We start from the raw sequence: 24,720 nt of genomic DNA on the forward strand, positions 1-24,720 counted from the left end.
ATATTTAACACGTGGATATGTTCACATTGGGAAAAGGCTACTAGCATTTCAGCATGTATTCAGAAGACGTTATCAGTTGATGGATAGCTCGGATATATACGGTAGCGTGGCAACGACCATCTATTGTATGTCTTCTTCAGTCCAACCGCCATCAGATGGTGCCACCGACCCTTTGAAGCTGCAGAATCGTACCGTCCGTCAGGGCCTCACTATAAGAGAAAATCTCCTCTTCAGCACGTCCTACTCCGCCGGGGCATTCACTGCTTTCACATAACCGCGTTGCCATGGCTATACTCATGTGTTGTTCCCGAATCGGAAGCGTTCTTTGTGGCATGGCAAGCAGCATTGGCGATGTAGCTAGCGAGGATTCTGCAAGTGGTGCACATTGACTCTACCAACTGAGGCTCGACGATGTTATCGCATGTTGAGGCCGTATGGGGGTCCCGTAAAGCCGACGAGGTCGGTAGTCGCACGATTGGGCGATGTGTATGAATTGGTATAGTAAACCTTGAAGCTGCAAGGCTACAGGGTAACTTCTACGTCCTAATCCCCAGACACGGGAGTATTAGCAGTGTTTTCTGGTGAGCACGACAGGGCCACATCCGACTTCGGATTGGGCGCTGCTCTCTTGCCGGGATGCAATTGTATTGAACGCCTGGCCTGGGTAGAAAGGGGTGGTTTTTGGGTAGTAGTGCGAGATTTCCTGTCATACCAGTCCACGTCGCTGAGTTGTAGCTTCCGTGATCGCTGCCCGCTGCGGTTGCTCCCAGACTTGTCAGTCTTGGAATGCGAAACGCCAGCAAGCTTTTCAATGCCTGGATTATGTCTGTAAATATTCATGTTTGGTTGGATAGGTTTCAGTGAGGAATCACCATCTTGTTCTTCTCCTTCGCGAAGGTCATAGTTCAACACTAGACTCTTGATTCTCTGTTGCTCCTCTCGCTCGGCCTGTTGTTGGGTCTTCATGGCGATTGCGAAGTTGGAGTCAGACGGTAATTCGACCGTTCGAGTCTGTTGGCGATTTCCTCGTTTGGTCAATAGTGAGAATGCCATAGTATTGGGGGGAGCGGGGGCGACAACAGGTGCCGCATGTTCATCACTTCCTGACTCGACAGTGGATGTGGTTTCCCTGTTGCTACGACGCATGGGTAAAGGCACATCGAACATTGGCTTTCTGTCGAATTTTCGGGATTCCAAGCTCTCAGCCATCATCTTGGCATACTCGCGTTCGAAGTCAGCATCGTCCTCGGGATCGTATTGCTCATCCTGTCGAGTGACAACAATTGCTTCTTCCTCTTCGGACTCAGACCCATGGCGAGACACTTCATCGTCACCATTGGCTTCGGCCTCGTCATCTTCTGATGAAGACTCATCGCCATCACCAGCTGGAAGACCAGCATCGCCGTCTCCATCGTCTGACGATTCATCAATTTCAGGCTCTTCGACTTCGACAGCCTTCTCGACGCCAGAGGTTTTCTGGTCTTGCGCAACGGCAAGCTGGAATGCACGGCTGGCTTCTTCAATGTTTGAAGCAAGCTTCCATTGGGGCCTGGTTAAAGAAAAGGTATCCTGGACAATGAATTCAATGTCCATCGGTAGAGTGTCCTTGGTGTAGATGTAATACTGGAAAAACGATAGGAAGTAGTCAAGCTTCTTTCCAGCAGCCCCACGATTAAAGAATATGCCACAAGTCTCGAGGAGTGTAGCCACCAATCGAATTCGAAAGAAGTCGTCGGGCATATCAAAGGGGTTAACTCGCGCCGGGTTTGGTACTCCACCATGGCCAAATGTCATGATCTTATACATAGTATCGAAGATGACCGGATGGTCGACCATTCGATAGTTGTAAAGCTCGGCCAGGTACTTAACTTCAGCCAGTCTCCGTTGGTTGTACTTGAAATCGTTCTGCTCCAAGCCGAGTGTGATATACTCGAGAACATCATCGATCACGGTGGTGACGAAATCCTGATGATATCGATGCAGCGCACTGACCAGAATGGCGAGGAGATGGATGTTCCCATACTTGACCTTTCCTGGTTTCGAAAAGACCTTTTCAAGGATTTTGGTAACCTCTGGCTCTTCCCAGTGAAGCCTCCTAACCTGCCTGAGAACCTTCGTATAGTTCTTTTTGTTCATATCTAGATAGATGAGCTTTCGGATGAACAAATCTATTGGAGTGCGCTCATTTTGGAGTATAGCCGCCCGTACAGGGGGGTCAACGTAGTAAACGGCGTTCTCAATCAGCATACGCTCTTGCTGACCGATATGCTGGGCAGATTTCTTGCGCTGCAAAGTTTCCAAAAAGGATGTCATGCGCGGCGAGGTTTCGGGGTTCCGGAAAAGGTATCTGCCGCAGTTTTCGAGCAGGTTGCATATAATCTCAATGTTCATCCTCGAGAAATCATCCAGGCTGACCTTTAAGCAATGGAATATGACATGCTCAGGTACAACCCCGAATTTGGTAAGCTCGGCAAGGTACCGAATATTACTGAGGCGGACTTGCCCCAAGAAATCTTTCTCCTTGCGTCGCTGGAGGCTGCGGAATTCCATATCGAGGTGGTCCACCAGTCCTTTCGTGGTATCTGGCATGTATTTACCAAGTGTCGATATGAGGCGCGACCAGTACGGCAACAGGTCGCTACGGCCCTTGGGGACTTCCTGGACAGCCTTTATGAGGCGATTCCTAGATGCCTTCGAGTTCAAGAAGCAGAAATCAATAGCTGCTTGGTCGACGAGGTCTTTATTGGTGAGATCAGGCAATCGTGCAATTAAAGCATCAACTTGGGCACCGACGGTCTTATTGGCAATAGCTGTGGACTGATCGTCGGCTTCTGCTGGCTTGGCTTCAACTTTGGCTGCTTCTGTGCCGGAATCAGCCGCATCTCCCCTTTTCCCCACCTGCTCGTCCGTATCAGTCTTCTTCTTCTTGGTATCCTCCAAAAGCATGCCAGGTACTTTCCCCTTTAAGTCGACTAAATTCTCGTAGAATCTGCGCTCTTCTTCATCCTCCCAGATACCAGCTCCGTCGCCTTGGCCACGGAGGTATTCGCCAGTTTTAACCAAACCTATGCCACCATCGCCTGCTGCGGCAGGGTCTTCCGTGTCTTTAAGGTCTGGCATTTCTGCACCAATAGCGTCCGCGAGAACCTGGGCGTTGTCTACAAGTCGATCTTGAACCTTAACTTGCTTCTCGTAGTTCGCCTGGCGATCTTCAAAGACTTGGCCGGATTTGACATATGCCTCGGCGTCACGACGTGCTTGGGACGCGAGTGTCTTCTGGTCTCGAACGATATGAGCTTTAAGGTCGTCAAAATAGCGTCTGAGAATATTCCTGAAACGTTCTTGCAGTTCTGGTGATGCCAACGGCACATCTTCGTTGCTTGTGGCGGATATTGTCTCTTCGTCAGAGTCGTCCTCGTCCATCGTATCCCCATGGGCATCCGTGGCTCCATCTTCCTGAACAGTTTTACGGCCTTCGGCGCCTGCCTTCTTCACGCCAAGTATATCCCAGCCAAATGCCTTAACGAAAATAACGAGCAGTGGCAGGTTTGCATGGTCTCGGTCATGACCGAGCAAATCCTTCAAAACTTCAAGAGGAAATGGCTCGCTACCGCCGCCCTTCATGCTGCTGGCCGCTTTCACTTTCGCCTCACTAACTTTGGCCGCTCCTGAAAGCGATTCCTTCCCGCGAGACGCATCATCTGGGCGGCTGGCATCATCGAGCGTCCGGAGAACACCAACAAGCCATAACTCCGTTACAACTCTGAGAAGAACCCGCTGGCGAGTCAGGCGCTCCTTCTCTTCCTTCTCTCTCAAGTCCGCTGCCAAATTCTTAAGTAGTCCTTTCTCTGGCGTTGCCAACCCCTTGCCAACTAGCCAGCCAAGGTATTCTGTAAATTCCGCGGGTCCGAATCGCTGGTGTAGTGCGCTGACAATTTCCACTCCTGCTTCGATCTCCCCCGGAGATTTCAGTCGGCAAAGGCCTTCGTAGCAAGCGGATATAATTTCGGAGAGGTATTTGCTCAAGGAGAGGGTCCGGATCTCCTGGAGAAACGTATTGAGGGTGGCAGCAGTAACAGCAGTGCGGAGGCGCTTAATGAAAGCCGTATTCTTCTTGAGTGACGAGTCCAACGATTTACTGACAGGGAATACACCTATATAACGTTTATCAGCAGCGCCTCCAAATATTCAAGCGTGGGGGGGCGCAAACCTTTCTCTCCTTCCCATGCCTGAGCGTTCAAAACGCGTAGTTCACCTGTACAGGTCAGCAAAGGTCCAATCAGCTGGTCCTTGGTTCTTATCCTCTCACGTTTTCTTTTGCGATCCATGCTTGGCGCTGGATCGGTAATTCAGAGTATACAGGTATGGCCTTTAACCACCACATTCGTAAAATCTACGGGTTTCGCATGAGGAACCAGTGGAAGTATGTCGTCGGCCAAGCAATATGATGCATCTGTGGTGTTTGTCCTGGGCCAGGAAAGTGCAATCAGCTTGTGGCAGACGTCGTTATGAAGCTGGCGTTCGTGGCCCTAGAGTCGCGACAGGGAAGTGGGCTACAACTGAGATAACCAGAGAAATCGATGAGTAGTAGAAATTGACGTGGTACGTGATGGCCCGACCCTTTGATTGTACCCTTATCTAGCTAAACAGCTCATAGTTATTACCCCGTAGTCACGTGATTTTAATCATAACAAATGGTAACAGTTCAATTCGGTTTTATTTTGGGTTTCTCAACGTGAATTTGCTTTACGTTGATAACTTTGTAATCTCGAGAGTGTGAAGACCTGAAGCTCGCTGTTCATTCTTGCCTTCTTCAGTTTGAATACCCTCTTTCCCACTTGAATTCGCGTAACCTCGCTTACCAACTATGTGTCGAGTTTACTGAGCGGCTTCTCACCATCCGGGTGATATTCCTACCAAACACTGTCACGATCATCGCTGCCGTCATATTTATTTTTAGCTTCATAGTTATATTCACATTGGCAAGTTTATGAAATACAAATCATCCCCGGTCTAGTTTCGCCCAGTGCCGATCCCAGTGTCACGTCCCTCGCCTTGGTAGAGCCTCAAACGTCGTCTGCCAGAGGTCTCGCAGATCATCCATGCCAAACACCACCACGTTCCAGGACTCCCCCACTGCCCACCGTAGCCACCTCGCCCGAAGCGCCCATCACATCCAGATGGAAGCTGTGATGGACAGATCCGAAACTAACATAGAGTTATAGACGTCGAGTCTAGACTCGCGCCGGGGAGGTTCGCCCAGAAACTACACCTGAAACTCGCGCATCCCAATCCACCATGTTTGATTCTCCCAATGCCGTGTTTGACTGCTCTCTCCACCTGGCGCCATGTCCCCTTACCCCCAATTCCAAGAGCTGCCAGATCTGCACTCCACGCTATCAACTCTTGGCCCATATAAGGTATGCTTCCTTCGTCTCTAATCCATCATCTCATCATCAGCAGCTCTTTCATTTCTTCCTTTCTTCTTCATATTTCCAACGCACGCTAGCCGTCGCATTTTATCTTCACTTCGCCCATTCTTTCTCATTAGAAAATATTAAACCAAAAACAAACCGCCAAAATGCATTTCTCAACCACCACAATCCTTACCCTTGCGCTGGCCGCTCTCGCTTCCTCCTCCGCCATCCCCGGTCGTCGCTCCCCCAAGGGTGGCCGCGAAAAGGGCAATAATGGCAACGGCAAAGGCAATGGCAATGCTGCCGCTGGAGTCGCTGCTGGTGGCGTCGCTGGCGGAGCTGCCGGTGTAGCCGTTGGCGCTGCAAACAACGGCACCGCAGTCGCCGCAGGCAACGCCACTGCCGTTGACGCTGCAGGCGCTTGCCCACCAGCAGTCACAGTCACGGTGACCGAGACAGTGGGTGCGAACGTGGCGGCCGCGACTGACAATGCTGGTAACGCTGCTGCTGATGCTGCGGCTGCTGCCGGTCAGGACGGAAAGGCCGCGAAGAAGGCAGCAAAGGCTGCTGAGAAGGCAGCGAAGGCTGATGCTGCTGCTGCTGATGCCGCGGCGGCTGCGGCTGCGGGTGGAGCGGTGGCAGCAGACCCGGCAGCAGATGCTGCGGCAGCGAATGTGAATGCCAACCAAAACGCAAACGCAAATGCCAACGGTAACAATGGTAATGCAAACGGAAACGCCAATGCAAACGCCAATGCCAACGCCAACGGAAACAATCAGAATGGAAACCAAAATGGAAACGCCAATGCCAACGCCAACGGAAACAATCAGAATGGAAACCAAAATGGAAACAACGGTAACCAGAATGGAAACAACCAGCAAGGAAACAACCAGAATGGAAACCAAGATGCCGCTGGCGCCGCTGATGCCGCCGCTGCCAATGGAAACGCCGCAAATGCTGCTGCGAACGGAAACGCAAACGCAAACGCAAACGCCGCTGCAGGCAAGGCCGCCGTAGCAGCTGACCCTGCTGATGCCGGAGCTGCAGCCGGTGGCGGTGTCGGTGACCTCCTCGGCCTCCTCGGTGGCGCCGGTGGCGCCGGTGGAGCAGCTGGCGGCGCTGGCAATGCTCTCGCCGGACTTGGAGCTAAGGCTGGTGATGCGCTTGCGGGTGTTAAGGGTGCTTTGGGCGGGCTTGCGGGTGGTGCTGCGAACTAAGTCGGGTATGATGATGATGATTATGGTGAGAGAGAGGGGGCGTTTAGGGGATATTCTGGCAATCCGTCTTTGATAGATTGGATAGAATTAGGTTTTTGGTAAATAGTCCCTCGTCTTTGATAGACGTGATCGGGGTATATGTAACATATGAACAAAAATTGATGCCTTAAAAATACACCCTCGTGCATCCTACATTTTGTCTTCCTTTGAGACAGCGTGATCCTTGGTGTCTGTATTTGTAGACGCTGTGCCCTCCTCCTCTTAATTATTTGCGCCATGTCCCGTATTAACAACAGCCTCGGCTTCACGCTCAATTGGGTCTTGTTTGTGACTTGCTTCTCTCTCATCGCCCTGCCTGTCCCCTGATGGAGTGTAATACCTATTGCGTTCATTCCTGTCATCTCCCTTACGATCCTGTAATTACATCAGTTTACCGCCCTGTTTAAAAGCAAAGACATCAATGCAAGCGCTTACCTCCTGTGCCTGTTTCGCCGTGTAGCGATTGATAGACTCAATGAGTCGGTTGAGAATCCACTCTGACTCAGGCATATCTGACAGCATGGGCGAGTCTTCCCCTATCCAATCCCAATTTATGAAACCCTTCTGCTGCTCTTCCTCCTTCAGCTGTTCCCGCGACTCTGCCGTAAACCGGATCAACCTTGTGAACTCGGCCCATTCTTCATACGAATAGCGTTTAGGCGGGGAAACCTGCATATCCTGCGCCGCTTTCTTAATAGCAATAGCTAGCCTCCTGAGGATTTCATGGCTTGACATGCCTTCATGGATGAACTTCTCTATCGTTGGGTTCTCTACGTCATCGGCAGCTGCTTCTCCTGCCTCCTGATCTTGGTTTTGGACCACAAACCCACGCTCAACTCTTTTTTTCTCTTCTTTTTTATGCTGCCGCTCCTCGATCCAATTCTTCAGCCGAGGATGAGAGTCGACGAATTCTCGGACGACACCAGCACGGGGCATGATGGTCCAGTCGGCCAGCGTATTGGTCCAGTGATTAATACCCGATATGACGGTGTCGCTCATATCGGAGATTAAGGTTGTTACGATAGGAACGGCAACTAGAGACCAGAAGACGAAAAATGCCTTGCCAGCATTGCTTTTGGGGCTGAAATCGCCGTATCCAATGGTGAGCAGTGAGACGTAGCAGAAGTACAATGACTCAAAATAAGACATCCCCTGCTCCCTATCCTCAGCTATCCAAAAAACAACCGCGCCGACGAACCATAATATGGCGAATGCAAGGATCGACATCGATAGCTTGTAGTATTGCTTGAATCTCTTGGTGTTTCTTTGGACGTATCGCATTGCTTCAAATCTATCTTTCTCGTCTTTCAGGTAAATTAACCGTTGACGTTTCTCCACTAATGTTTCAGGGCCGTTCTTCAAAACTTCTCCCGGCCCATTCATTTTCGAAGTGGCAGGTTTGAAAGTAAGTTTGCGATGGCCATGGGATGCGCTCGATGTTGCGGCCCCGTTCGGCTTGAACGTCACAACTCTCCCGGATATATCCAGTTCGCCGTATTGTGCGATGGACTCTGTCGACACTGACCGCAATGAGTGCGGCGTACGGTTCCCATCACGACGCTTCGGGGGAGGTAATCCCAATCGGTCCCGTAGTTGCCCATCATTTGTCACGCTCCTCGAAACCGTGTCGGCTCTTATGCGTTCTTCGTGGGCCTTGACGACTTTGTTCCTTGATATGCCTCTTGCGAACTTGTGGATGCTGTTGATCACCAGACCTAGGAACACAATGCCTAGGACTGCATAGGGCATGAGAATGCCTCGGCCAGCATTGTTTGTCGGTACAATGTCGCCATATCCAACGGTCAGGATGGTAACGTCGCAGTAATATAACGCATTGCTGAAACTGAAGCCGCAGACTCGGCTGAAAACCCCAGCCCCACCACCAAGCCACAAGAAGAACATCATGGTCTGCAGGATCAGAGTTCTTTGATAATCAGTGAGATAGAAATTTTGTGGGTATTTTCCCAAAAGATATCCAACCATGTTGATGAGGAGCATGCCAAATCCCAGGTTGTATAAAACACATGCTATTATAGCATGCCAAAATCCCTGGGACCATGTTTGGCCAGGTCGTATTGGAGGGTTGAGAATACTCATGGCGACGATAATGCTGATCAGCTAATAGTAAGTTAGTAAATGGGAACAAGGGATAGCCAGAGAAGGTATCATACAATGGCAGACGATAAAAACCACATGAGAACCGTAGCGGGTAAGGCAATGATATATCGTACACGCCTTGTGAAATTGCACAAGAGGAAGAAATTGCCAATAAACCCAAAGGCCAGCGAGAGTCCGTTGAGTATGAGTTCCCTATTAGATCAGTAAGACTTCGAAAATGCTTCTGTAAGGCAGAACATACCATTTAGGATCCGGAATCGTGATTCCATTGTCATCCGCCCCTTCCGGCAGCTGGCCGTTATTAGGAAGTTGAACCCTCCACTTGGAGACAAGGCCAGCAATAGACAATAAATTCGCCAGCGGCCCTATCGTAGCAGCAAGCAGAGGGATCGCCGTTGATGCAAACCACCAAGACCTATACGTATATTAGAACCCATATAAAAAGTTGTAAATTTCGGGTGGCAAGTTTAGACCTACTGTGGCAAATCATCATCCTGATCTCGCAACTTCAACTTACCCCATCTCTTCAAGTAGCCGCCCATTTTCAAATGGGAAGCCTTTGAAGGCGCAAGTCTACCAGTTCATGTGATTTACCTATCCGCCTCCTATTTCAACCCATATTCCTCGATAGCCTTGGCGACTGCGGTGACGTCAAAGGCGACAGGGATGTTATCCTTGCGACAGGGCACTTGGGATATGGAGTCCCGGCGGGGTTGATACTATGAAGGACAGAACGCAACGCTTGGGAGGTTTATATATAAAGAAATACTGATGTTAGATTAAGTTAGATATAGATGCAGGGAAATCAAGCTTCGTAGATCGAATCCGTGATCCAATCACGGGACGGATATACCGAATACCAAGTCGAGATGCGAAGAGCCCCACCACCCTTCGCCAACCAGCATCCAGGCACGAGAACGGGATCGAGTTGCCGAGAGGAGTCTCTACAACAGACGTTATAAGTGAGCCTTCTTGTTCTTTCATTAATATCACTTCAATAATCGACCGGTGGTGAAAAAAAGGAAAACATGCGGAAGAAAAACAGACGATGAAAGGAAGAAGGCAAGTCGATATACCATCCCTAATGGTTAGTTCTATTACCATTAATGAAATTGAATATTTTTGTTACGCAGTATTTCAATATTGGACTTTTATAATACAAATCTGGTCAATATAGTCGAAATTTTATTGCCAAAGGGTTGTGAGCGTCCTTGGTTATATAATGAAGATGGCATGGAGTTAATATCTCGTCGCTGCTTCGTTCGGGGCCTCTAAAGAAGTAATACGCTTCGATATTTGAGACGCGGGCTTTGAAAATGGCCTCAGAAAATATCGTTGAGGAAGCCTGGAAGACAGACTACGAGCGACAGCATCTCTGCCATGTTCACGGATCACAGCAATTCACATGAAACCCAGCAACGCACGTCAAAAGCTAAGTTCGTAATGTGAATATCCTTTTCAAGGGCTATAACTTTTGGGTTTGGTTTTACAAACATTAGCAAGGCGGTTGCCCATATACTCCGCACTCCATCCCATTCGTCCCGTCATCCATTCCGCCATGTCGAAAGAAACATCTATTCCCTCCCCCGACATGATCCAGCGCCGCCCAAGTAAGGCGCTGACAGGTTGTAAAACTCTATTAAGTTGAGTAACGCATTAAAAAAACCGGAAGAGGACCCTGCTGTCCCATCCGTTATAAAAAGCCAGCGCTGATCCCCGTTGCAAAGAACAGGAGGCTAAGAGTTTGGTGGTGGTACAAGAAAGTTAATAAAAAAAGAGGCGATAAAAAGAGGCCATCGAGCGTCAAAGTGGTGTGTGTGTGTGTTAAAGGCCGTTACGTGGTATCATCGACAAAGCAATAGGAATGTTGGGGGTGTTTTCATGTGGCGGACGTGGGCGTAGAGACCTCGCTGTCCTCCACCGCAACATCCAGGCGTATCTTCTTGTGGCGCGACTCATTGCCTTCGTTCATCTCGGCCACTTCGCGCTCGAGGTCATCAAGGCGTCGCTTGAGCTGGTTCTCGCGTCTCTGCGATTCTTCAAGGTGCTGGCGCAGAGTGCGCTCAGAGTCCCGCTTCATCTCCTCGCCTCGTCGCGCATTGGCTTCGTCTTGTTCTAGCTGTGTGACGCGCCCCCGGAAGAGCTCGTTGATCAAGTCGAGCTCGCTGACGCGAGTTTTGAGAGAGGCATTCGCGGCGAGAAGCTGTTCGTATGTCTGCGGTACGTCCAGGTGGCGGTCGCCGTTGACGGATGACTCGGATCGACCAGGCGATGAGGCGCGCAAGTGCATTTGTGGTAACGAAGGCGAATGAAGTTGATGATCGGTAAGTTCGGACCCATTGAATGGCGCCATGCGATTACCATACATCGATGGAGTCCCGGTTCGCGATATTGGCGAGTGCGACCCTTCAGAATGGCCATTTTGCGATTTATGAGATGTGCGACGATGGCCGCCGAGTCCAGTCGGGGGAGGAGTGTTGGCTTGCGATCGCGCGTCGCCAAGTCCGTTCGATGCGTCAAAGAGGCTCTGATAAGGTAGGTTAGCACGTTCGGGCATTACTGGGGATTTCATCGATGTTTCCAATAAACATACCTTCTTCTTTTGACCTTGCGCGGCACCGGAGGTCTTGACGCGGTTTCGGCTTTTGATAACATCTGTTTTGAGGCTTATCGGACGAGGGCGACCGTGGAGCTTGAGGAAAAGGCCACAGGCGTTGCAGAGTACGGAGCCGATTTCATCTCTCCTCCATAGAGGAGTTGTTGATGTCGTGCAGTTCTGGCATATGGGCTGTGCCATATCGCGATCATTGTTAGACATTGTTGCCATAGTTGCGATACGGTGGAGAGTACGATAAGAGATTGAAAGATTTGAATCTTGGGTTGGGATGGGCAAGTCGCTGCCTCGCTTGAGACGTGGAGGGAAGGAATGGCAGGGCTCTGAGCCGTAAGCGAGATAATGGAACGGCTATTGGGCGCGAAGCCCGACTGCCAGTTGTCGTGGTACTTCCCTCCGTCCCTAGTCGCACGCACTTTCTTCTGTACACTATACAAAGTGTGGCATACGTTGGCGCATAACACAATAATATTGTGGGAGACAGAATAGTAAATAAACAAAAAAGAAGGAATATAAAACTTACAGGAGAATTCCCAAGTCCTGCTCCCCCAACACTGGTGGCCGATGGCGACGACGTGGCAAAGTTCAATCCCTTGCTTGTTGCTGTTCCAGCGGTAAACTGCCTGATTATCGGTGATAAAGTTAGCCCCCGTTCTGTACATGTACCATATCGTACCATAGATTAGAGTAGAATCGCCGATAACGATAAAGAAACTGCAGGGGTGACAAATATCTCCTGAACTCCCGAACGCGCCGTTCAAGGATGGAGAAACTTGGAGACGTCATGCCGCACCGTCCCGGATTGGATGTGTATGGATGTGTGTAGAATGTATAATGAGTTTGTAGTTACTGACCTCAGTGGGTGCGAGTCTGCGCTTGCGGCTATTGATGCCAGCGATGAGAGCGCGGGTAGCTGGGGCATCGACGCGCTGTGGTGTAGTGTCGAAGATACAGCCGATGTTGATCGAGGTTTGGCACCTCCAGCAGCAGTCAACTGGGGATTGGGATCCATCGTGCTGGCTGGGCCGAATGCGCGATCTTGTGGTCGTCCCGCCGGTGGGAGATGCTCGATAGGCCGGTATGATGTCAGTGTCGAAGCCATATTGAACCACGGTGTATATATAGGCGTTCAGTTCGAGGATTGCAAATATTATCGTCGTTTGAGTTGTTGAAAGGCGTCGTGTGTGAAATGAAAGGAAATCGATTGTAGGAATCTGTTCGTCGCGTCCTGATGACTGGGAATTCGTGAAAAAGAGAGCGTGATCTGGGAGCTTCAAAGTGCTCGCTGCTAAACCAAAATATGATTATATTATAAAGAAGGTGTAGGTGTAAAAGGATTCATGAAATATCGCCAGTCGACCGCCGAAAAATCAGGAAAGGGATTCTGGTTTGTGTTGTAGATACTGAGTTGGATTAGATATGTGAGCCCTCAGAGTTGGTACGCTGCCCCTTATCCATCGTGCCAAGAGTCGCGATATGCAAATTACAATCTATAAAAAGCTCCACCGAGCACACGGCATCCGGGGCAATCTGCCTCAAATTATTTGTGGGGAAGCAGCGTCACGTATTCCTCATGATAAAGCTCCGGTCTTACCGTTCAGCTCAGAACTGTACGGAGTAAGATATTAATTACTGACATCTGACAGTCCAAACGGGAACCATTACCGGTTTGACTGACGAGGTGCATAAGTCAGACAAAAAATCAGGCTGGACCATCATGACATCTCCATTGAAGAACTTGGATCGGCAAAATAACTATTGGCCTTGTTTCAATTCAGCTCTATCGGAGAGTATATTTTCCATAATAGTAGTCGTGATCAACTAGGTGGATACTCTAGACCACCTGTAGTTCTCCTTTTTATCTCCATATCCCAATCTGACCACGTGATATAGAAGGTACAGAGAGTACAAACCGTGGCGCAGACCACGAACAACTCTATTCACAATTCACGCCGTACGGTATGTGTTTATTTCATGTGACAAGCTGTATTGAAACTGACAGGCAGTAGCAGTACTTCATTCCTTTAGTCTCCCACTCGATTCTGTTATCATGGGCGTTTGATCAAGATGCCCAGGACAAGGCCACCCACAACGGGGTATGCTCGTCTCGCCCAAGCCGAGGACTCCACGGACGAGGAGGACGAGAACTACCAACAATCCCTACAACCCGCTGAATCTCGTCGATATGCTTCTATCAAACCTCCCCGGCCGAATGCTGGCATGTACGCCGAAGGAAGCAACGCCCAGCAACGATCCAGTCGAACCCGACACCGGGGCCTGAGCAACTCATCCGGCGTCGACATTAAGGCGATTAATGCGCGCCTGGAACGATGGGCGGACGAGATTGCGTCGAAATTCAAGATCGGGAAGGTCAAGGGAAAGAGCGACGAAGAGGAGCGCTTGGAGATACACCATTCGGTTTTCCAGGCACCAGACTGGATACGACCGGCTACCTCAGAGCAACTGGCAGCAGTCGGACAAGGCCAGATGACCGCCGAACAATTCGAGGCCACAGTGGAGAGCGTCAGGGTGGCTATCGAACAAGGTGTACACCCAAAGATGATATCACAGGGTAGCTCTGGTAGCTACTTCGCGCGCAATTGCGAAGGGAAAGTGGTTGGAGTTTTCAAGCCAAAAGACGAAGAGCCATACGCCGCTGGAAACCCCAAATGGAACAAGTGGATACATCGAAACCTGTTTCCATGTTTCTTTGGGCGGGCTTGCCTCATTCCGAACCTGAGCTACGTTTCCGAGGCGGCAGCTTATACACTCGATTGCAGGCTGGAAACAAATCTAGTCCCATATACCGACATCGTTCACCTCTCCTCCAAATCCTTCCACTACGACTTTTGGGCGCGGCGCAACTTCTACAGGAAGAAAAAACCTTTCCCGATGAAGCCGGGGAGTTTCCAGGTTTTCCTACAGGGTTTCTCTGACGCTACAATATTTCTGCGGAAACACCCCTGGCCAGACCAGTTAAATGGAGGGTTTAGGGTCAGCGATGCTCCACGGAAAAAGAGGCCGTGGAATGATCCATGCCGCCCAAGTGGCGCTGCGTCAGATGACGAAGATGACGGAATACCAAACGCTTCTACAGCGGAAGAAGCGGAGCAGAGGAAATTCTTTTGGACAGAGAAATTACAGACAGCTTTCCGAGAAGAGCTTGAGAAGTTGGTGATATTGGATTACATTATGCGCAATACGGATAGAGGTTTGGACAACTGGATGATCAAGGTGGATTGGGAGAACGAGTCCGTTTCTATTGTATCAGACCCACCAAGCATGCCTTCTGGAGAAGACACGCCAACTGCTCAAGCTCGCCCATACCGGCAGCAGGAGCCTATGTATCCTGGAAGATCCGGAAGAGGAAGTCCTGGCAAGGAACCAGAGCCAAGTATGAGTATCGGTGCAATCGATAACAGTCTGTCGTGGCCCTGGAAACACCCAGATGCGTGGCGAAGCTTTCCGTACGGCTGGCTCTTCCTGCCTGTATCACTTATTGGGCAGCCCTTCTCACAAAAAACCCGCGAGCACTTTTTACCTTTACTTACGTCGAAGCTATGGTGGACCGAAACTCAACTTGCTCTACGAAAAGTTTTCAGCCAAGATGTTGATTTTCAAGAGCGAATGTTTGCGAGGCAGATTTCGGTTATGAAAGGTCAGGCATGGAATGTGGTGGAGACGCTCAAGACTAGCGATCATGGACCTTTGGAGCTTACACGCAGGGCACGTGTCTGTGTCTGGGATGACCTGGTTGATATTCCAGTTGCTGTCCCAATGAGAGCGCCATCGCTTGACATGCGCCGCCGTCAACGCGAGGCAGAATTAAGTGACGAGGCTGGAGAGGAGATGGATATAAGCGTAGCCAACGCATCTGCGCCTGCAGACCTAATACGCTTTGGCAGCCCGCCTGCGGAACTGCCAAATCCTAACAGGTTCGAACTTTCGCCTCGACCTAGCGAGGACAACGCGAAGCTCTTCTCCCCAATGTCGCCTAGATCGGATGTGGCTTCACCAGAGGGAGCCGCATCTCGTCCCAGCGGTGATCAAGGAGGACCTAGCCGGCCGCTAATGGGCCGCTCGTCAACTCAGTTTAGCAGGCATGTTCCCCAGCATCCACTATCACAGGTGCATCGCAAGGAGCAGAGAAAATCATCCTTCTCGAGTTGGGGTGATAGTCACGGACAATTAATGAACGACAATGATGATTTGGAAGGAGATCTTGGGTATGCTGCGGCTGAAGACATGGAACACAATCAGCGGAAGGTGATTGTGGAACGATTGGAAACTGTCAAGAGCAAGAACCCGGTCTTTACGTGGTGTTAGAGATACGAAGTACTGTATTAATAAGTGGGAGTAAAATATACCAGCTGGGGCATGTAGGCATTCAGCGGGCGTGGTGGTTCTGAGGATTGGTCACCCTGGCTCGGGATTTGTAATTTGGGCCAAAAATGGCGTTTGTATTTGTACCACTACTATACCACCGGAATTCCGAGAATAAGATGAGAAACGTCAGACCCTATTGACAGTGTAATGAAAATTGAAATGTGCATCATAAATCTACCGTTGATAGGCTGATAATACGAAATATATATTATGGTTAATGTTTCAAGGCTTTGTATGTTAGAAGATCCTAGAATGTATTTTTATGCGTCACATGACGCCTTCGAAGTGGCGGGTTGGGTTTGGCTGCTTACTTATCATGTACATTGGCGATTTGTATGGGGAATCCGATAACCCCGAAGGCGCCCGCCGCGTCCAGCGACAGCCAGCCATCAAACCTTCTTCCAGTAAGCAACTTCAGATTGACGCCTCCGAAAGACTTTAGTAATCAACTCCGCCGCTCCCGCCTTATTTGAAGTCGCACATTGTCCCTATAATTAACGCGGGGCGCTGCCTTACGTTCATGAATCGCCAAGGCTCCCGCGACTATACATATACATATTAACCTGCCTCCACCAAGAGGCTGCAGCTGCCAAACGCAAAATATCAAACGCGCGAAGGGTGGAAAAATACAACGGCATTGCTGCATGTTTCCGTAGTGTAGCAAAGGGTTTGGGGCTGAGAGATCGAGGATGGCATCCTATGGCCAGGCAAACGGTATGTGGACACTTTGCGCACCCAAGTGATATACCTAGAAGGCGTCACCATACTGACTGGTCATGATACAGGACATTTGCGATCCGAAGACGCCGCTTACGCCTCCACTGTACCAACAAATATACACCCAAAATGGGACGCGGCTGCGCTACTAGACCCTAGGGCCTCTCATAAGTCTCACCAACCGGCCGCTCGAAATGAACAAACCACGGCAAACCCGCCGCGGACGCCGAGTATGATGTTCGAGTTCGATAGCCCGCAAGGCCAGCCTGGATTTGCTCAATATAGTAACTCGCTGTCGAATGGAAATGGATTTGCTGCGAACGGCCACGCGCATAACACCGGGCATATGCTCGAGCGCATCCACAACGTCTCGGACCGCGCATTTCTACCACAAAAGCGGCGCAAGTTAGACATGGGCGATAAGAGCTATGAATCCTTGCAGACTACCTTTTCGGGCGGAGGGCAAGAGGGCGTTGTTGGAGAGTATATAAAGGAAGAGAGAGAGGCTCGAAAGGAGCCCCCAAGAAAAGCGACAGCTCCCGCGGTAGACCTCACGGAAGATGATGAGGAACTGACGGTCCTCGGGACCTCTGACGATAAGGAAGTCTGCTATGGGCGTATTGAAGGAGCAGACATCAATGCTTTCAAAGTGCCCACCGCCAAAGAAGGGACAAGAGCCCTGTCTCGAGATTTTTGGCCTCATGTGAAAGTTAATCTGAGGCGGAAACAAGACAAGACTGCCATAGTGCACGTGGTGGATAGCACTCGGTCGGTATTTGGATGCTTGGATGTCAATACGGCAATCGGCTTGGTGCCACTTATTGATTCAAACCTGGGTATTCGAACTTCAGCAAAAATTCTTGCCCGGCAAAAGAAACCAGGCGACTTACCCCCTGGCGCAGACTGCTCTTGCAGATTTAACCTTGATCTAACACTTTACGGCGCCAAGAAGCATGCCACTCAGATTGGGAGACATCTATCGCAGAAGCAGCTATGGCTACGAACCCCACTATCTGTTGAAGCTGGAATTGAGCTCTGCAATCCCCACGCATCACTGAAGCAGAACCTCGTTCCTCGCCCTGGGGGCCGCTGTGTTGGCTACGCTCCAGCCTCTGCTGCATCGATGCGGACGGTCGAAGAGATCCGCAGTGATGTTCTTGGAATGTTCGACTCTTTACAACAATCCGAAAACCTCCCAGAAATGACACAGAACTCTCTTGTTACAACAGAGCTCCTTCCTCACCAAAAGCAAGGTCTCCGTTTCATGACAAACAAGGAAAAGGAGTATGTCTATGGCAGTGCTGAAGAGACAAACAGCTCGCTTTGGCAGCAGGTGCAAGGAAGCAGTGGCCAGAGAATATATCGCAATGTTATAACTTGCCAAGAACAACGCGAAGTTCCTAAGCAAGTTCAGGGGGGGATATTAGCTGATATGATGGGTTTGGGGAAAACACTGAGCATCCTTTCACTGTTGACTTCGTCCCTGGACCAAGCAGAAGCATGGGCACAAAAGACGCCACCAGCGCCCGTAGAAGACGAGGTTAGACTTCAGAGGAATACGAAGGCTACTTTACTCGTTTCTCCTTTGAGTACGATAGCGAACTGGGAAGAGCAGATCGGGCAGCACATTAAGGAGGGCGGCCTGAAATACCACATCTACCACGGTGGGACTCGGTGCAGGGAAATTGATCGACTAGCGAACTACGATCTTATCATCACAACCTACGGTTCGGTTGCGAGCGAATGCAACCGGCGTATCAAAGGGAAGCCAGGTCCTTATCCGCTTGAAGAGCTGAACTGGTTTCGTATTGTTCTAGACGAAGCACATATGATCCGTGAGCAGGCGACTCTTCAATCGAAAGCCATCTGCCGTCTGCAAGCTCAGTGTCGATGGGCAGTTACTGGAACCCCAGTTCAGAATAGGCTAGATGACCTCGGAGCCCTCCTCAAGTTTCTCCGCCTGAAGCCTTTTGATGAGAAGCGGGCGTTCGCTCAATACATCTTAGCCCCTTGCAAGAATGCGGATCCAGAGATTCTCCCGAAACTCCGATTACTGGTCGACAGCATCACTCTTCGTCGTCTCAAAGATCGAATCAATCTGCCTCCTCGACACGATCGCCTTGTCCGACTTGCTTTCAACCGAGAGGAGCAGGAACTATACGATATTTTCTCCAAAAATGCTAGTGACAGGGTTAAAGTTCTTACAAGCCAGCAAGAAAAAAGTCTCGGAGGCAAGGCGTATGTCCATATCCTTCAGTCAATCTTACGTCTGCGTTTGATTTGTGCGCACGGAAGAGAGCTGCTCGGCGATGAAGACCTCAAGATCACTGCAGGAATCACCAAGGATTCAGCTATCGAACTTGACGACGACAATGACGCAGACAAGCCAGCTTTAAGCCACAAGCAAGCTTATGAGATGTATAATCTCATGAGAGAGACGAATGCTGACGCATGTTCGATGTGCAATGCCAAGATTGGACGAGCTACGTCTTCCGAAACTGAGGTCGAAGGGAAAGACGACATGATTGGGCATATGACTCCTTGCTACCATCTTATTTGTAATGGATGTGTGAAAGAATACAAGAAAGCGCTTGAATCAACCTCGACTGATAAACGTCACTCGAACTGCTATATTTGCAAGCAATACATACGCATGGATTATTTCGCTTTGAAGGCAGGGCAAGTTGAAGAGGATGAGACTGCGCGAGCGGAGATAAAGGAGGGGCCGAAGCACACGAAGGCTCTCGGAAGATACAACGGGCCACATACGAAGACCATTGCTTTACTGCAAGATCTTCTGGCCTCGAAAGCTGAGAGCGACCTCATGGCTGACCAACCCCCGATTAAAAGCGTTGTGTTTTCCGGGTGGACATCTCATCTCGATCTCATCCAAATGGCTCTCGAGAACAACGATATCAAGTATACTCGCCTAGACGGGAAAATGTCGCGGACAGCTCGTGGCGCTGCGCTCGAAACCTTCCGCTTGGATCCTTCGATCACAGTCATTCTTGTTTCCATCAATGCGGGAGGTTTGGGCCTGAACTTGACGACAGCCAATAAAGTCTACGTCATGGAGCCTCAATACAACCCAGCTGCGGAAGCCCAAGCTGTCGATCGTGTCCATCGTCTTGGCCAGAAGCGCGAGGTTGTAACGGTTCGATATATAATGAAGCACAGTTTCGAGGAGAAGATGTTAGAGTTACAGGATAAGAAGAAGAAGTTAGCGAGTCTCAGTATGGATCGGGATCATATGAAGAACTCGACCAACAAGGCCGAAGCTACAAAGAAGAGATTAGAGGACCTCAGGAGTCTATTCAAATGAGGGCGGTTAATGACTGGGAATGGTTTATGTAAAGGCGTTTGGCATTTATAGGAGGGGGAAAACTGGCGGGTAAATTATAGATACTGGAGCAGACGGATACATGATAGCGTGGCGTATTAACGGGGTATATTAAGAGGAGGTGGTCTGCATACGATGTCCAACGTTTATAACAAAACCATAATTTTTTGCTCTTGCTTGGGGTGTAGTGGTGCTATTGCTTTGCTCAAAGTGCAGGTCACGAGTTGGGGATTAGTCCGAAGAAATAAAAATGTTCCCCTTGATTAATTTTTGGTTTTTAGTTTGATAATAGTAAATGATTTTGCACTGTTAAAACTATATTTACCAAAAGACTCTTTTAGGGTTGTACTCCGTCTTCGCCAGTTTGTATGACCCCAAGGTTCGGCCCGCAGAGTTTAGCGCGCTAACCACCGATTCTTCAGCCTGGACCGTCATCGCCACCTTATCACAAGTTAAGCCTCACTTTGCCTGTTTTGTTCTTCATTCTAATGTCGTAATGACCCTCTTCGCCCTGCCACTCTCATGGCAGAATGGCCGCATATCCACCTCCGCCTCTTCATTTCCCCAAACTGCTGGGCAATCAACAAACAGAAAACGCAAGCGCAGCTTCCCATTGAACTCGCCACCCCCTCCGTCCACACTATCCACGCTACCAAATTCTGTATTTGATTACCCATCCTCGCCTGCGCCAAGTACCAACCTCGATTATGTGACCAGCAACCCTCTGTCGCTAAACGCCGACGAAACCAGGCAGTACAGAGCTGCTGGGCTGGAACTCGATAAAGAGTTGCCCAGCAAAACTTACACGGGGTTCCCACATAGGAATTTACCATGGGATGCTGGACTTGCTACTGATGATGAGGATCGGGAATCGTCAAAAGCGGAATTAAGTTCCATCGAAAGAGGTAGCAAACCTTCTCACCTAAAAGTTCGGCACTTAGGCGTCTTGACGGCTATTCTGCAGCGATGCATAGCGGAAGGCGATATTCCGCGGGCATCCAAGGCATGGGCATTACTTCTACGAGCTCAAGTGGGAGGTAAAGGTGTTGATCTTCGATCCACAGGGTACTGGAGCTTGGGTGCAGAACTCCTCATACGGAGAGGCGAGCAGCTTCCAGCAGGCAACGATGGAACTAGTCGTGAAGGCGATCTTCAAGAAACTCCACCTCTAGACCCCCAGGATTCTGGAACTGTGTCGTGGGGCACAGCTGAGGGGCTTGAAAGGGCGAAAGATTACTACGCCCGGCTTATCCTTCAACACCCCTACAAACGGCAATATTCCACCGCCACTTCAGCACTTGATTTCTGGCCTGCAATGCTTAGCTGCGAGATCTATGGCATTCAAAGCAAACAGCAGCAATCGCTACACCAGCTAGTCATGCGTCAAAGAGACGGCAACAACGGTTCTACCTCTGACCATGAAGACTCTTTATCTGATGAGGAGTCTGAGAATAGCGCCGACGATAGTCTCGGCGCCACGCAGGAGGAAGTATACTTCGCAAGGCGTGCAAAGCGTGAATCGCGCACAGCGCAACGCCAGCAAGTGAGGAGTTGGAAGAAGAAGGAAGAGGTGCGCATGCACGCAAAAACTGCGGCGGAGAAAGTTGCAGCACGCATGGATGAGATAATGACGACCCCACCATTTGTGGATAGCCATGTACTGCACCGGTTGCGAGGGTATTTGGCCTTGTATATTGGGGATTTGAGTATCCTTTCACCTTGGGAGCAAAAACTTGGTGGTGAATCGGAGGGGGCGTCGGCGTGGGTGAGGAGGTCAGAGGCGGAGAAGGGTGAGCTACTTAAGAAAGAGATGGTAGAGGTGGCGAGAGCGCACTTTGATGTGGCTAAGCGGAGAGGCGGGCATATCCCGGACTGGGAGACAGAAGAGACTGCGGTTGGATATGAGGACGAATCTGCTTAGACGGCTCCTCTGTGGATTGACGTCCCGGACCTGCACTGTCCTGTCGGGAAGTGGATGTTGAGTTTGGACTCCAGTCACAAATAAGAACCAGATAATCCAGGTCACTAGTGTAGCTGTGGAATACTCAGTATAGACATAGTGAAAATGAAGTCATGAACTATCTTTGAGCAAATTGAGGTTTCATAAGCAGTTATCGGGCGATCTCCAACAAATTAACGAAGTCAACCCAACCTCGGTAGATGTGAAAGTGTTAACGCTATAGCCTTGTCCAAAATTTCCCAGCGGAATTCAATTCACGTCTTACTACGGACTATGTAATTCTAGTAATCTATTTAGAGTTATCTGTGTCTCCATAATATTTTTGAGGGCGATTTAGTGATTGTCTGTTTTCGCCAAGACTAGTCACCTCTCTCACAAAAGCCGCGTTTGCAACTACGGTGTCAACACCCGTCTCCTCTTTGACAGCTCCCTATTATTCTACATATTTGCCTACAAGTCGCCTTCGTACAATTCCAGCTCCAATATCCTCATTCCTTTGTTCTCTTGACCCCAACCCATCGCAATCCTGAATTAAACGTCTTGATGGCTGCCCCGCCGGCAGATCGGGCAAAAAATAAGGCGACCTGGGATCTACCGCAATGGCGAGAGATGATTGAGCTGGTAAGGGCGTATCATTAATATCTACATTACAGCCTTTAAATACTAATGGTAGCGATTGTATAGGTCGACTGTCCAGGTGAGCTTAATTATGAAGTGGGCGGTGAGGTTTGGAGCTCATTCATAACAGAGGTCTACGACGTCAAGTTTTATCCGTATGGGAAGCCGACGGATGACCCTATCTTCGCTGCGGTCGGAGGAAAGAAGGTCGGTTTCACCCCCATATCTTTGTGGTCGGCCTTGACTAATTATATTATAGCTAATAGTGTGCCGTCCAACTCATGCGAAGGACAAAAGAGTAGAAACCATCCAAGCCGTGGTTGACGAGGAGGTATGCTTCAAGGACCTAGTGGTATGGATGAAGTTCAGTTGCTAACTTATCACTAGCTCAATGCAGACAACTGTAGCATAGCTTGGGCGCAGGCAGAGGATGGCCGCCCGTTGCTGTGCTATGCAGGGTCGACGGCTCTCATCAAAATCATCGATGTTTTGACTGGCGAGCTGCTTCAGGTAAGTGACTTCAAGAGACTGAGAGGTTTTCTAATATTTACTTTTCATAGGTGCTCCCAGGTCATGGAGGGGTAAGCAGAACTGTAGATCGATGATAGTATGGATTATACTAACTGACAAAGGGAATATTTGATTTGGCGGTCCCGAGGACAAACCCTCACATCTTGGCGTCATGTTCAGAAGATTCGACCGTGAGGTTATGGAGCCTTCGAAAGGCTCACAAGGAGTCACCTTGTATCGCCGTCTTTGCTGGAGAGGGGCATTTAGATGCTGTGCTATCCATCGTAGGTTCGCCGCATATGTATATTTGACAAAATCTAACCTCATAGGACTTTCACGCAAATGGGCACTATATCCTCTCTGCGGGCCAGGATCATGTTGTCAACATGGTATGTATTTGCCCTTCGACACCTAGCAGCATGGAACTAAACTGGGACAGTGGACGGTGCCAAAGCTTCCGGATGAAAGTACAATAATTGAGAAGGCGGAAGCAATACACTATCCTCATTTTTCAACCTCGGAAGTACACTCGAATTCGGTTGACTGGTAAATGTTCTTCCATCCAAAGATTTACTCTTGCTAATGCCATATCAGCGTGCGGTTCTATGATGATTTGATTCTATCAAGAGGGCATGAAGAAGGCTACATTGTCCTGTGGCAAATTACACGCTTCTCGTCCGCAGCAGAGGTCCCTCCTGCTTCAGCAGCGCCGACTACATACGACCAAAGTGCCAGAACTCGATCCGCATTCTTCAAAGTTCCCGAAGGCGATAAAACAGCACAACGACAATACCAACGCCTTCTCCAGTTTGCCATACCACAGTGCAACCAATGGTACATGAGATTCGGGATGTACACCCCATACTCCTCTCTCCGGCATCCAGTCCTCGCAATGTGCAATTCAGCATCCAAAGTCTTCTTTTGGGATCTCTCCCGTCTGGTCGACTATCAAAAATTTATTACATCTCCAGAGACAGTTCTTAAGCCAAATTGGCTCAGTTTGGCTTCTCAGACGAAGAAATCCGGAAAATCAGATACGCACCGTTTGCTCAGCCAAACACCTATTGATGAAAGTGTTGCGACAAGCAGCGTTTCCTCCTTCAGCACGGAAACATTTGCGGCCGCCATTGATATCGAGGCGAACCGTGGCGCTTGGGATGAAAAATATGCGACAGGAAATCCCTGGAAGAGCCTGAAAGCGCACAAGATCGAGGGCATCCCAAGAGTGACAAGTGTTGGCAGAGCGGTTGCATGGAGTGAGAAAGGGGATTTCTGCGTCGTAGTTGGCTCTTCGGGTATCATTTCTGTGTTGGAGCGTTGGGCTAGGAACACGCCTGATATCAAGCCTGACAGAAGTACGGTAAATCCAGGCAATGCGAGTTGAGCTTCATCTTCTGTGACAGAGATGAAGGCGTGTTTTATGAATATTATGAAGCTACACGTAGCCTGGGCATAGCTCGTTTTCAGTGGGAAACCCCCTTTAACAACACTATGAGGAGCATCGACAGGTATTAGAACTGAGGAGGATATCGATGGTCGCATCAGCATCAGAGATGATATAATATCCTCCATGATTTTCCATATTCCTCCAGCGACCTCTGATTCCACATTGTGACTTTGCTAGCTCATGACATTGTACTTTAAGCTTCGCAGACCAAATTCACCACAAACTCTTCAAGTTTTGTCAAGAATAGTAGATTCCAAAAGGCTCTTTTCTGGCTCACACTGTACTACATGCATTTTTTGTTACAGGTGATACAATCTCATTCGCCATGAGACTCACA

At 49.6% G+C, this 24,720-nt stretch overlaps 8 protein-coding genes across 8 annotated transcripts; 5 read left to right on the top strand and 3 right to left on the bottom strand.

The window, feature by feature from the left end:
- Positions 1 to 29: 29 nt before the first annotated feature.
- Positions 30 to 4,585, bottom strand: VE01_07458 (uncharacterized protein). Its single transcript, XM_059463884.1, has 5 exons — positions 4,310 to 4,585; positions 4,211 to 4,255; positions 873 to 4,154; positions 713 to 815; positions 30 to 543 (listed from the first exon to the last, which is right to left on the bottom strand). The coding sequence occupies exons 1-5, from the start codon at positions 4,326 to 4,328 to the stop codon at positions 537 to 539; spliced, it is 3,456 nt and encodes a 1,151-aa protein (XP_059319551.1). The 5' UTR covers positions 4,329 to 4,585; the 3' UTR covers positions 30 to 536.
- A 792-nt stretch (positions 4,586 to 5,377) lies between these two features.
- VE01_07459 (uncharacterized protein) lies at positions 5,378 to 6,798 on the top strand. Its single transcript, XM_018276894.2, has one exon. The coding sequence runs from the start codon at positions 5,582 to 5,584 to the stop codon at positions 6,632 to 6,634; it is 1,053 nt and encodes a 350-aa protein (XP_018128688.1). The 5' UTR covers positions 5,378 to 5,581; the 3' UTR covers positions 6,635 to 6,798.
- TOK1_2 (Potassium channel) lies at positions 6,476 to 9,599 on the bottom strand. Its single transcript, XM_018276895.2, has 5 exons — positions 9,269 to 9,599; positions 9,033 to 9,206; positions 8,845 to 8,983; positions 7,109 to 8,791; positions 6,476 to 7,048 (listed from the first exon to the last, which is right to left on the bottom strand). Exons 1-5 carry the CDS (start codon positions 9,331 to 9,333, stop codon positions 6,896 to 6,898), a joined length of 2,214 nt encoding a protein of 737 aa, XP_018128682.1. The 5' UTR covers positions 9,334 to 9,599; the 3' UTR covers positions 6,476 to 6,895.
- A 627-nt stretch (positions 9,600 to 10,226) lies between these two features.
- On the bottom strand, positions 10,227 to 11,920 carry VE01_07461 (uncharacterized protein). The gene is made up of 2 exons (XM_018276896.2): positions 11,385 to 11,920; positions 10,227 to 11,318 (listed from the first exon to the last, which is right to left on the bottom strand). The coding sequence occupies exons 1-2, from the start codon at positions 11,616 to 11,618 to the stop codon at positions 10,671 to 10,673; spliced, it is 882 nt and encodes a 293-aa protein (XP_018128683.2). The 5' UTR covers positions 11,619 to 11,920; the 3' UTR covers positions 10,227 to 10,670.
- Positions 11,921 to 13,070: 1,150 nt separating this feature from the next.
- LSB6 (phosphatidyl inositol kinase) lies at positions 13,071 to 16,005 on the top strand. Its single transcript, XM_018276898.2, has 2 exons — positions 13,071 to 13,364; positions 13,415 to 16,005. The coding sequence occupies exon 2, from the start codon at positions 13,473 to 13,475 to the stop codon at positions 15,729 to 15,731; it is 2,259 nt and encodes a 752-aa protein (XP_018128681.1). The 5' UTR covers positions 13,071 to 13,364; positions 13,415 to 13,472; the 3' UTR covers positions 15,732 to 16,005.
- A 150-nt stretch (positions 16,006 to 16,155) lies between these two features.
- Positions 16,156 to 20,237, top strand: VE01_07464 (uncharacterized protein). The gene is made up of 2 exons (XM_018276899.2): positions 16,156 to 16,505; positions 16,577 to 20,237. Exons 1-2 carry the CDS (start codon positions 16,481 to 16,483, stop codon positions 19,828 to 19,830), a joined length of 3,279 nt encoding a protein of 1,092 aa, XP_018128684.1. The 5' UTR covers positions 16,156 to 16,480; the 3' UTR covers positions 19,831 to 20,237.
- On the top strand, positions 20,238 to 22,104 carry VE01_07465 (uncharacterized protein). Its single transcript, XM_018276900.2, has one exon. The coding sequence runs from the start codon at positions 20,345 to 20,347 to the stop codon at positions 21,767 to 21,769; it is 1,425 nt and encodes a 474-aa protein (XP_018128685.1). The 5' UTR covers positions 20,238 to 20,344; the 3' UTR covers positions 21,770 to 22,104.
- VE01_07466 (uncharacterized protein) lies at positions 22,090 to 24,484 on the top strand. The gene is made up of 10 exons (XM_018276901.2): positions 22,090 to 22,429; positions 22,493 to 22,505; positions 22,557 to 22,633; positions 22,686 to 22,757; positions 22,814 to 22,936; positions 22,987 to 23,007; positions 23,059 to 23,220; positions 23,266 to 23,325; positions 23,376 to 23,482; positions 23,531 to 24,484. The coding sequence occupies exons 1-10, from the start codon at positions 22,352 to 22,354 to the stop codon at positions 24,318 to 24,320; spliced, it is 1,503 nt and encodes a 500-aa protein (XP_018128760.1). The 5' UTR covers positions 22,090 to 22,351; the 3' UTR covers positions 24,321 to 24,484.
- The last annotated feature ends 236 nt before the right edge of the window (positions 24,485 to 24,720 follow it).

This window comes from Pseudogymnoascus verrucosus, assembly GCF_001662655.1.
Source record: "Pseudogymnoascus verrucosus strain UAMH 10579 unplaced genomic scaffold scaffold_34, whole genome shotgun sequence".
NCBI classification, from domain to species: domain Eukaryota; kingdom Fungi; phylum Ascomycota; class Leotiomycetes; order Thelebolales; family Thelebolaceae; genus Pseudogymnoascus; species Pseudogymnoascus verrucosus.

What these genes read in the sequence shown, in the direction of transcription:
- VE01_07458 (XM_059463884.1), bottom strand. An exon ending in GGCATGGGAAGGAGAGAAAG is followed by an intron (nt 4,155 to 4,210) that starts GTTTGCGCCCCC and finishes AACGTTATATAG; the next exon opens with GTGTATTCCCTGTCAGTAAA. An exon ending in CGAAGGAGAAGAACAAGATG is followed by an intron (nt 816 to 872) that starts GTGATTCCTCAC and finishes GACATAATCCAG; the next exon opens with GCATTGAAAAGCTTGCTGGC.
- VE01_07459 (XM_018276894.2), top strand. Translation starts at nt 5,582, where the DNA reads ATGCATTTCTCAACCACCACAATCCTTACCCTTGCGCTGGCCGCTCTC.
- TOK1_2 (XM_018276895.2), bottom strand. Translation starts at nt 9,333, where the DNA reads ATGGGCGGCTACTTGAAGAGATGGGGTAAGTTGAAGTTGCGAGATCAG. An exon ending in CAGGATGATGATTTGCCACA is followed by an intron (nt 9,207 to 9,268) that starts GTAGGTCTAAAC and finishes ATATACGTATAG; the next exon opens with GTCTTGGTGGTTTGCATCAA. An exon ending in ACGATTCCGGATCCTAAATG is followed by an intron (nt 8,984 to 9,032) that starts GTATGTTCTGCC and finishes CTGATCTAATAG; the next exon opens with GGAACTCATACTCAACGGAC.
- VE01_07461 (XM_018276896.2), bottom strand. Translation starts at nt 11,618, where the DNA reads ATGGCAACAATGTCTAACAATGATCGCGATATGGCACAGCCCATATGC. An exon ending in CGCAAGGTCAAAAGAAGAAG is followed by an intron (nt 11,319 to 11,384) that starts GTATGTTTATTG and finishes CTACCTTATCAG; the next exon opens with AGCCTCTTTGACGCATCGAA.
- LSB6 (XM_018276898.2), top strand. Translation starts at nt 13,473, where the DNA reads ATGCCCAGGACAAGGCCACCCACAACGGGGTATGCTCGTCTCGCCCAA.
- VE01_07464 (XM_018276899.2), top strand. Translation starts at nt 16,481, where the DNA reads ATGGCATCCTATGGCCAGGCAAACG. An exon ending in ATCCTATGGCCAGGCAAACG is followed by an intron (nt 16,506 to 16,576) that starts GTATGTGGACAC and finishes GTCATGATACAG; the next exon opens with GACATTTGCGATCCGAAGAC.
- VE01_07465 (XM_018276900.2), top strand. Translation starts at nt 20,345, where the DNA reads ATGACCCTCTTCGCCCTGCCACTCTCATGGCAGAATGGCCGCATATCC.
- VE01_07466 (XM_018276901.2), top strand. Translation starts at nt 22,352, where the DNA reads ATGGCTGCCCCGCCGGCAGATCGGGCAAAAAATAAGGCGACCTGGGAT. An exon ending in AAGCCGTGGTTGACGAGGAG is followed by an intron (nt 22,758 to 22,813) that starts GTATGCTTCAAG and finishes ACTTATCACTAG; the next exon opens with CTCAATGCAGACAACTGTAG. An exon ending in TGACTGGCGAGCTGCTTCAG is followed by an intron (nt 22,937 to 22,986) that starts GTAAGTGACTTC and finishes TACTTTTCATAG; the next exon opens with GTGCTCCCAGGTCATGGAGG.